The sequence below is a fragment of the Sesamum indicum genome, linkage group LG5, assembly GCF_000512975.1.
Source record: "Sesamum indicum cultivar Zhongzhi No. 13 linkage group LG5, S_indicum_v1.0, whole genome shotgun sequence".
NCBI classification, from domain to species: Eukaryota; Viridiplantae; Streptophyta; class Magnoliopsida; order Lamiales; family Pedaliaceae; genus Sesamum; species Sesamum indicum.
In genome coordinates this window covers 1,925,055-1,935,697 of record NC_026149.1, presented here as the reverse complement: position 1 = coordinate 1,935,697, position 10,643 = coordinate 1,925,055, and the positions used below count along the sequence as shown (strand labels likewise).

At 34.4% G+C, this 10,643-nt stretch overlaps 1 protein-coding gene across 1 annotated transcript; it reads right to left on the bottom strand.

The window, feature by feature from the left end:
* Positions 3,275-8,606, bottom strand: LOC105161649 (putative inactive cadmium/zinc-transporting ATPase HMA3). The gene is made up of 10 exons (XM_011079403.2): positions 8,435-8,606; positions 7,906-8,135; positions 7,577-7,840; positions 6,413-6,510; positions 6,002-6,257; positions 5,786-5,923; positions 5,287-5,614; positions 4,987-5,189; positions 4,677-4,879; positions 3,275-4,544 (listed from the first exon to the last, which is right to left on the bottom strand). Exons 1-10 carry the CDS (start codon positions 8,521-8,523, stop codon positions 3,354-3,356), a joined length of 3,000 nt encoding a protein of 999 aa, XP_011077705.1. The 5' UTR covers positions 8,524-8,606; the 3' UTR covers positions 3,275-3,353.

The following is a 10,643-nucleotide window of genomic DNA, read 5'->3' as shown; positions in this document are numbered from 1 at the left end:
TGGCAGATTTTCGGACAATTTTACCCCTACGAGTGCATATGGACTAAAACTGCCTTTCAAAAGTTGCATATGGGTAAAATTATCCAAAAATCTGCCAGAGGACTAAAAGAAGCAATTTCGTAAGTTACTGGACCTAAATAAAAATGGACATAGTTATCAGACTAAAATTAAAATTAAGCATACACTTCGTGGACTAAAATAATACTTTTCCCTATTTTGATATGAAGGTCATTTAAAATCTTTTTTTCAAATTCGTCCTTCAAATCTGATTGTAGCTTAACATCTTTTAAAATCTTATAAATAAACTTAGCAAAACACCTTCTAAGTCGTCAGGAAACATCAACTTGAAATCGATCTTAGTGCATTGAGTCGATGACTCGTCTTCGTAATATCGAACAGCCTCTAACGACAATGATGGAGAAGTTCTAATAGAGTGTGGCATGAGAAGAAGAGAGGAGATGATAGCCAAAAATAACTTGCCTCGCTAGCTTGCGGGTGATATGGATGTGCATGGACTGATGATGTTGATGGTATGCAGTATGCAGGCAAGTCATTCTTGGCTGCTATCCACACTCTCCACCCCTTCATGCAAACCTCTAATTAGACCTACACTGATTGATGTGCAGATTAGTTGTGATAATTAATGGCATGAATCCCGTGTCATATATATATATATAAATGTATAATTAATGATGATGCAGTTGAGAATATATGCAGCCCTATCCCACATTCAAAAGTAGCTATCAACTTGGCATTTCAAATGGTTTTGTCTCTTAATTAATTCATTAATTAGGGGTTAATTGATGATGTTCTTGATATAATTAATCTCGTTGATCGAGGTGTACTTAAACCTATCAACCCGTTCAAATCATGTTGGTTTCAACCATATTGCCACTACTAATTTTGGGTTTAAATGTATTTTTTTGTCCCGTAATTTAGGTCGTTTAACATTTTTATTTTTTTAAATTTTTAGGGTAGTGTTTTGGTCCTACATCATTTTAATTTTGCAATTTTGATCATTTTTTTTTCCACTGGATTTCAGCTTTCTTGCTAAAAAAATGCATGTGTTTCTCACGTGATCTTTACAAATTAGGGCTATTATTCCTGTTGACTCATTTTTGCTAGCACTTTTGCTCTTTATCTTTTTAGAGTAGTATTTTGACTCTACATCTTTTTTTTTTTTTTTGCGATTTCAGACTCTTTTTATTTTTTGCTAGAGTTACCCTTCTCGCTAGTACAAGTGAACCTCATGCAGAAAAGGACTAAAATTGCAAAAAAATTAAAAAAAAAATACAGGAGTAAAACACTACCCTAAAAAATTAAAGGATAAAAACATCAAATAACACAAATTAGGGGATAAAAAATGTATTAATCCACTAATCTCATATACCATTAAGATACCTATAACTAAACTATTTTTATCAAGAATTGTCAACACAAGTTTAGCTCACCAAATGCTTAAATTAACTTGAGACCCCACAATATTCTGCGTATAACAATATTCTACTTCAATTATTAGAATCCAACGAGTGGTGGTGCACGAGACTTCAGCCTCTTTATGTCTTCCCAGCAATTCAAAAATCAAATTCGAGTTGAAATTCAACTCGAGTTTTGCAAGAATCTGTCACATAACGATCATTGGGTGCCATCATGAAGCATGAAAACATGCTAAATATGGAAAGGACCAGACGTGTCAAGTAGAGAAACTACATTATAAGTTTGGAAGCTCAAACAATGTTCTAAAGGGTTGAAATCTGAGGAGACGTAATGGGAATCGAATATGTGAAGAAAATGTCGGAATATAACAATGGATTTTGGTTGAAATTAATGTTGATGTAATGGTTGGGACTTTTCAGGAGTTGAAAAGGGACATTAATATTCTGTCCCCATGCGCTTCTTCCCTTCCCCGTCTCTGTGTGCATCACCTTCCCCTTGCTTTTATTCTGTGCTTTTTCAATTGCTTTGTTCTCCCTACGCCACAATTTGCATCAAAGTAGTTAATTTACTTTAATTTTTTTTAGTTCGTATTCTACATAATTTCATGTCGAATCAATACTATCTATCACGATTAAATAAAATATGTCACAAAAACACTTAAGTTTTGACGATAATTAATCAATAATTGTCGTGTTTGGTTATAGCTAATGTTTTGACCTCGCTTTCAAAAAATAATGACTAATAGTTGTTGAGTCACCAGGATTAATTAGTATAGTCATGATTTTTTATTTTTAAATATAGTAATTAACCGTAATAAATTAAAAGTCATATTTCTTTTATTTAAAGATATAAATTTCGTCACTGGCATGTATGGATATATTATGGATTAGCAATTGCTAACAATTGGTTTATTGTATAAAACTTAATTTTTCGTATGCTTGTCATGAGGTACAACGATGAAATTAGGTAATATTTGGATGAGTTCGGGGGAGGGGGCAAATATATTTTGTGATGCCTAAATTTCTTTAATTGGGATATATATCCACAATGGTTACAATCTAAATTAATTTTTTATTCATAAAAAAATGTTGGGTCAAGGCCATTGTCCAAAATTTATTTGAAGTTAAAAGATAAATAGATATCGAATCAAATCATAACATGACAAACATGTTATACTTGTTATATGATTGATAATTTTTTTTGAATTGTATACTAATTATATATATACTTATCATATAATTGATTTTGGTCTAGCCAAATCTAATTTGAGTTATAATTTCCCGTAATATGAGTTTGTACCGTAGCCAAGTTCTATACCCAACCACACATTATTACTTTACTTTTGCTGATTCTTTTTATAAAATAAAAAGAGTATTTAAAAAATATATAAAATTTCTTGAGGGTTGGCAAAATAAATAATCCATAGGAAATACTAGTCCATAAAAATATTTTAAATTTTTTTTATATAATTTATAATTTAAAATGATTTTTCAGTTCACAATAAAAATTGGACGAAAACCTAACAAGACTAACAGAATGGACTTGTTGTGAGATGAACATTGAATTCAAAGAGGTATTTATAATTTTCAAATCATAAAAAAGTATTTTTTATTATGTCGACTCAGGAGAGACTGTAATTTACCCTAAATTATGAGTTAATTGTATTTTAGCCTATGTAAGAATAACACTTAAAAGGGTGATTTCTGGCAAGTTCTTGTGTTGCACTCTTTTGTATTAAAGAAAAGAAAAGAAGATTGATCCATACATTACAATTTGTTGATGAATCAAGTCCTGAATTTCCAATCTTGATGCTCCTCTTTTCATCATCCTCCTTACATTAAAAACTTGTTTGTAATATATACGAAGTCTAAGTCCTCAATCATTGTTTGTAATACATACACTTAAATAAGCACTAGCTAGTCTATGACATATTTTGATAAACCTCCTCTGAAAGTAGTTCCAAAGTGCCCATTTCTGATGCAGCATTCCCTTCTGAAGCTTTCGCAGCATCCGACGTGCATTTTCTTGGAGGCTACACAAGCCTTATGGACAGCTTTGCATTCTTCACTGTTCTTACAGCCTAACATGTTAGCGACACAACTTCTTTGTTTACCGTATTCAGAGGCATGCTCTCCACATCCTGACCGACCTTCTTGTTTTCTTGGAGTGTGGCTGCAACACTTCCCCTCCCGTTTGCCTGATGTCATTCGGCTGAGATCATGATTGTTAGACGTAGGCTGCTCATTGGACACTGTTGATTGTGGAGAATTATTGCAGCTTGTACTATGGTTATGATCCTCACATTGTTCTGTTTCGTGCCTTAGAACTGATCTTTCACAATCATTGTTCTCACTGCAGCTTACATTTTCAGAGCATCCGTGGACGTGCACTTGCTGTGATTCAAGGTCCTGATGGACTTTGTGACAGCACTGATGATCCTTGTCAGTTATCTTGTTGCGTGAATGAGAATGTGCATTGTGACAGTGCTCTTTGGCAGAGCTCGAGTGTTTCTCATCCCCACAAGGCCCTGAGCTTGAATCAGAAGAACCACATTTGGAGCCACAATTTTTGGACGAGCATGATTGAAGCTCGCACTTGTTTGGAGATTCAGCACTAGAACAAGCTGATTTCTGTTTGTGGATATGTGAGTGAGCTGTAGACAGGCAACAACCTTTTCCCCGTCCACTCGTTCCTTTCAGCAGCAGCATGCTGTTTAAGATCACTAATAAGCATGTTCCAACGTCAGCGAGCAGTGCAGCCCAGACAAGCGGATGACCAGATACGGCTAATACTAAAATTGCAGTCTTGGTTGAAATAGACACCATCACATTTTGAATAATTTTCCACCTAACTTCCTTTGCAATACGGAGAGCTTTTGGTATTCTCCGCATGTCGTTTGACATGAGAACGATGTCCCCGGATTCTGTTGCAAGTGCTGAACCTGATACACCCATGGAGATCCCAATGTCTGCTGTGGCTAATGCAGGAGCATCGTTGAGGCCATCACCAATCATGGCAGTACGTCCCTCTTTCTGGAGCTCTTTAATGATGCTTGCTTTGTCTTCTGGTAGAAGCTCGGCATGAACAACCTCCAAAGCTCCTCCTAACTGATGGAAAGGATAAGCTCCATTAAGACATGGTAAATTCTGAAGCTAGTTTTCTATTATACTATACTAGTAGATGGCAGTCCAGTTTACATTGGAAGGAACGGATTTGAAAGCCTAGATCGGTATTTTAACCTGTTCTTGTGCACGCTTGGCAGCTCCATGACAATCTCCAGTTAGCATTACGGTTTTGATGCCTACTGACTTCAGCTCTTCAATTGCTTCCTTTGCTCCTGTTCGGCACATATCAGAGAGATAAAAGATGCCGGCAGGAGATGACCCCAAGAAAACGTAGCCGACAGACTTTCCTTCTGTGTCATAACCTTCTAAGTTGGGAACTGGATGTCAAAACGGAGGTGTCATTGCTAAAGAAGTCGAAGAAGGGGAAAAGAATTAAAAACAAAGAGCTGAGCGATTCTGTAACGTTTGAGGGTAGAGGTTGAACCTGCAGTAGACCCTGCTCTTGAAGCGATTTTCCTGTTTCCGATGTATATTTCGTTATCTTCAATCTTCCCACAAATCCCTTCACCAGGAAAATTTTGAAACTTCTCAACTCTGTCAGGCTTCGGCGCCACTGCATGTGCTCTAGCAAACTCAACTAGAGCAGCCGCCATTGGATGACTTGACTTGCATTCTACACTCGAAATCCTGGAAATGTATACGTGGAGATAATCAACTTCACATTCTGGAAACAAGATACTGTTGTTTCAGCACAGAAAGGGTAAACTGAAATGAGGACTAGTACCAATAGAGCAGCGTATTCAAGCTGATATCATCACGGAGAGATTTGAAATCCACCACCAGGAATTCTCCCCTTGTTATCGTCCCCGTTTTGTCAAAGGCCATGATCTTTATCTGAGCAAGATTTTCAAGATGCTCGGCTCCTTTAAACAGAACACCTAGCGTAGCTGCTTTTGTTAGTGCACAGAACATGGCAACCGGTGTGGAAAGCAGAAGTGCACAAGGGCATCCACTCACTAAAACGACAAGAGCCAAGTGGTACCATTCCTTCTTATTTCGAACATGGACTGCCAGAGGGACGATGGCCAGCGCAGCAGATATCGCCACTATGGCTGCAAGAAGTTCAAAGAATAAGCATATAGTTTCCTTATGGTCTTCATTTGTAACTTAATTACCAACAAGGTTACCTTTCTAGCAAATTAACACTAAAATTCTATGATCCATAGTTCCGTACATAGCTATCCTTGTAATTTTTCAGGCAAAAAGTTGAAAATTTTAAGAACCTGGTGTGTAGTACTTGGCGCACTTGTCCATAAACCTTTGAGTTCTGGACTTTTTGTTTTGAGCCTCTTCGACAATCTTTGCCATTCTAGCCACCACACAGTCCTCCGCCACAGCCGTGGTTTTAATGCTTATGTAGCCTAAATACGGTCCGATCAAAACAAACTTCAACTGTATATATTCTACTACTAAAAAAAGCACAAGGATCAAAGTTCTACCATTGAGATTGATTGTGCTAGCCCAAACAGTGGAGTCTTTCTGCTTTGCCACAGGAAACGATTCTCCGGTCATAGTTTTCTCATCCACTTCGCACGTCCCTTCTACAACTACTCCATCTATAGGTATAACTTCACCGGCCTTCACAGCTAGAACAGTATTCAACTTGACTTCATCTGCATCAACCTCTTCCCCGGTGTCAGCTAGAACGGCTCTTTGGGGTACTACACTAACTAACGATGACATAACAGCAGTGGCCTGCATGATCATGACAAATCCATTATTAGAATGTGCTGATCACTAGACCATATACATAACTTTAAATGCAAACTTTACATAGATGAGCACTGCTTTTGTAGTTGGAATAGCTACAACGAATTTAACCCGACCTAATAAAAAAATGAGTGCTACACTAAGTTCATTTGCTTTGACTCGAGCCACTCTGATATCGTAAACAAGAACACGATAGTGCCAGCTTCCCAGTAGTCACGCAGGGCGATTGATCCGGCAACTGCACAACGTTATATGATTTGTTAGAACAACTTAGAAACTATGAAAGTTTTCAATCCAAGGTGACAATATTCTGAGATTGGCCATAATTCTGTATGTTAAGATAGTACTAAGATGTTTTTGGTCCTTTGACAATGTTGTGTCATCCTGAACTTGCAAGAAGATAATGAGTTTACACAAACAATCATATAGCAAGAAAAAAGTTGTGTATTAAATCACGCTGGATAATTAGTCTTAACATATGAACAAGCCAACCTCAAAAACCATAATTACCACTTCATTTGTATTGTTAATACGGATGCATTATTAATTATCATAAGCACAAAATTTTTGTACTAATAACGAAAAATCAAAAAATATTGTTACATTCAATACATAATATCTTGAGTGATAATAACTTATCACTATTTTTTTTTTTTTAGTATATTTACACAGTTACTATTTTCCTACTTAATTAAGATCATCAACAGAAATAAACAAGATTTATCAATCGATTCACATTGCAATGGTACTAACACACTCTATTAGGTAGGAAAACTTGGGATAGACCAAACCATGACATATATCTTGTCTTATTTATTTATTATTATTTTTATTTAAATTGACTACAATTTTATTATGATATCAATCACTTGACAAAAATCAATACATACTAATCATAAATATAAAATATTAATACTACTATTAAAATAGAAAGATAATCACTAGTAAAGTAGAAGAATAACACACACGTAAGTGAATATCTTATAGTCGTGGCACCTCAATTTCGCCAATTAATTTAAATTTTACTATTATGTATTATAAATTTATAATATATTTGATAGAATCTTAAGTATCTTAATAATATATGTTACGATTTGATTAATCATTTTTCCTTTTTTTTTTTAAGGGAAAAAACGCTTGGGACGGACCAAACCGTAGCATTGAGACCACCATGACTAATAATTCAGACAAAGTGCGACCCCGCCACAGATATATTATGTGATCTTGGCGTCCCTATCAAAAGCTAAAATACGTACCAATTAAGGCTTTTTGAAAAGGAATGTCAGAAAGTAAACAATTCGAACCCGTAATCAGGACGAGGATGTTGATGTCCAGCCTGAAGTTGCGAACCGCCGCAACAGCCTTTAGTACAACCGGAGGGATCCCGACAGCGATTGCTCCGACGGCCAGCCACCGCATCGGGCTGTACACATACTTGAGAAACGACAGCAATAGCAATGTACCACTGGCAACTGCGTAGGGGCTCGGCCATTTGTTCTTGTAGCTTTCCCCGCCGCCGTATACTGACCTAACATTTGCCTCCAGCCTCGCCTGATTCAGTGCCTTTACTGCAATAAAAACAACTTTTATCGAGAGATCGAGAGAGATCGAGAGAGAGAGAGAGAGGATTAACCTATTTGAAGCTGGGAAATGAGGAGAGAATCATGGACAACAATGAGGGTCTTGGTAGGGAGTACAACTGAGAAATCTTTGATTCCGTCAAGTGATGCAAGAATTTTTTCAATTATCGGAATTTCAGAAGAACAGCAAAGGCCCAATACATCGAAGTAGCTCTTCTGGAATTTTTGCCGCACAATCTTGTCATCAATGCTTTCCATTTCTGCTTTTCTTGATTGATTTCCTCTGCCAAAACCAACCAACTGCAAAGAATCAGACTTCAACCAGCACTCTTCCAACTATATATCTATATACACACACACACAGAGTAATTAAAGCTAAGTAGTTGTCAAATTACATATATTCCCTATTAAGACAGCAACCAAGAAAACATTAACCCATTATCTGTAATAACTAGGTTTTCATAACCATAGGCCTAAACAATTAATACATAACTTCAAACACACACACAGCCCAACACATACATATATGTGCATGCAGCATATACATATATCTCTTAATTTGCATGTGATGTTAGTGTGTACATGATGAATTCTTGAAGGGTGTTGATGCAAAAACGGAGAAAGTGTGACGAGACAGATAAACAAGCAAGGAGGAGGTGAGATGGGCGCATTCACAAAAAGGAGAACGCAGAGGGAACGCAACCTATTTGTCTGCTAATGAAAGAAACGATATTCCTCCACGCTTCTGTCCTCAGACTCAGACATATATAGTTATGTAAGAATCGGTTGCAAAGAAAGAAGAAAAAAAAAAAGAGTTGGAATCCACATGTAAAATGCACTATCTCTCATCACCACCACTACCACCAGCTTCAGCTTGTTTTTATATATAATTAAGTACACATATATGTATATATATATATATATATATTTGTCGGAATTGGATTTTCTCTAGCAAATCCGACATATTTCACCTTCTACTCTATTCAATATATACATTATATATAAAAAATTTTTTTAAATAAAATACATAATATCATCTTTATAACGTGTGTATATTAAATAGAGTAGAATATAAAATACAGCTTGCAATCGAAAATTCAATTCATTTTATGTGTGTGTGTGTGTGCATGCTTTGTTGTATAAGAGAGGGTGAGGGTCTGGCATGAGATTTGTGCTGCTACAATCTCAACTTATTAGGCTAATAAAGCAATGTTTCTTGCTTTGGTTAATGCGCAAAACTCCATTTGATTTGCGGGTGTTAGATGGATTCCACCAAATCCCCTCATGATATGATTCATTTCTTACAATATTAATATTAATGCTCTAATTAATTAAGGTTAATTAATCCTAGGTTTTTATATATAACATTAATAGCGGTGCTGAAATATAATTAAAATGTTATTGTTAAAGAATCGTATCCGGGGACGTGTTTATCTGTATTAGAATCTTGGATTCCCCACCTCCCATATAATGTTGTACGTTTTTTTTATATGTTTCATCTTTTATTTTAATAATGTATCAATCATAAAAGATTAAGTGTCTAATATATATATATATGTATTTAAGTAAAATGAAATGATATATATATATATATATATGTATGTATTCTCTTCGTTCACCAGATTCATTATTGCATGTAGGTCCACGAGTTCTTCTTGATTTAAATAATTAGCCCATTATAATAATCAAGGTGTAAATGCATATTCAAGAAAATTTCATTTATGCAATATATTCTCGGCTGTGTGCAAATTAACAAAATATATCCTTGCATAAAATAGATAGCCTAAATTTCATAACACACATAATATATATATATATATATATATATATATATGAGTGTGTTAAATCAAGTATGAATCTAGAACTGAAATTATACTTATGTATTGAGTTTCACATAGTCATATTTTTCAGGAGGCATAATTAATTAAAGAATCAATATATATATAAAAAAATAAAATTTATGTATAATTAATCTTCAAAAAATTACAAACACCCCCAACCTCACTATTCGTCACTGGGTTAAATGAGATCTATAAAATATAATAAAATTTAAAATAAAAAATTCAATTTGCAACAATAGTGGCCTTACTAATAAATAAATTATTTAATTAAAAATTTTCATCTCAATGTAGTGCCAGATATTAGCAATATTACTGGGGCCTTATTCAGGATTAATCCCACCACAAAATATAGTATAACATTATATTTTAATTCATCAAACTTTAAATATTACATTTAAATCCTTTTAAAAGAAATGCTCCGTTTCATAAACTCAACTCAACTAGTGAAGAAATTCTTATTTTACTCTTGATTTTAAATACTAGATAATAAATTAATCTTATACAATATACTACAAAAAAAAAAAAAATGACTCCAAGTTATAAAAACAATTTTGATGCTAAAATCAACGTAGAATTAATTAGCAAGAATTTTTGTTGCTAATTTTACATGATTTGATTCAAAAAAATTTCTAATTACTAATGGATTTAATAAATTCATTAGCAAGTAAATTTCTTATATTAAATATAAAATGCAAGTTAGTAACGAATTTAATAAAAAAAAATTATCTATTAGCTCGACGTTAAATTTAACATTAAAATTTTTATACCTATTGAATCATTGTTTTGTAGTGATAGTCATAGAAATTAATTAAGCTGTCCATAATTAATATATAATTTGCCGTATATGGGCACGTTTGATCCCTGCCTAGCTGATTACGTCGTTATCCAATTAAAGCAAAATAAAAAATAAAAAAAAGAATCGGAAGATTACATAAAATAATATTGCTTTA

Bases quoted from the DNA above. Each gene is read 5' to 3' on its own strand.
- LOC105161649 (XM_011079403.2), bottom strand. From the start codon at position 8,523: ATGCGCCCATCTCACCTCCTCCTTGCTTGTTTATCTGTCTCGTCACAC. The intron at 8,136-8,434 runs GTACACACTAAC...TGGTTTTGGCAG, and splicing joins ACCCTTCAAGAATTCATCAT to AGGAAATCAATCAAGAAAAG. The intron at 4,880-4,986 runs GTTCAACCTCTA...TTTGACATCCAG, and splicing joins AAGAGCAGGGTCTACTGCAG to TTCCCAACTTAGAAGGTTAT.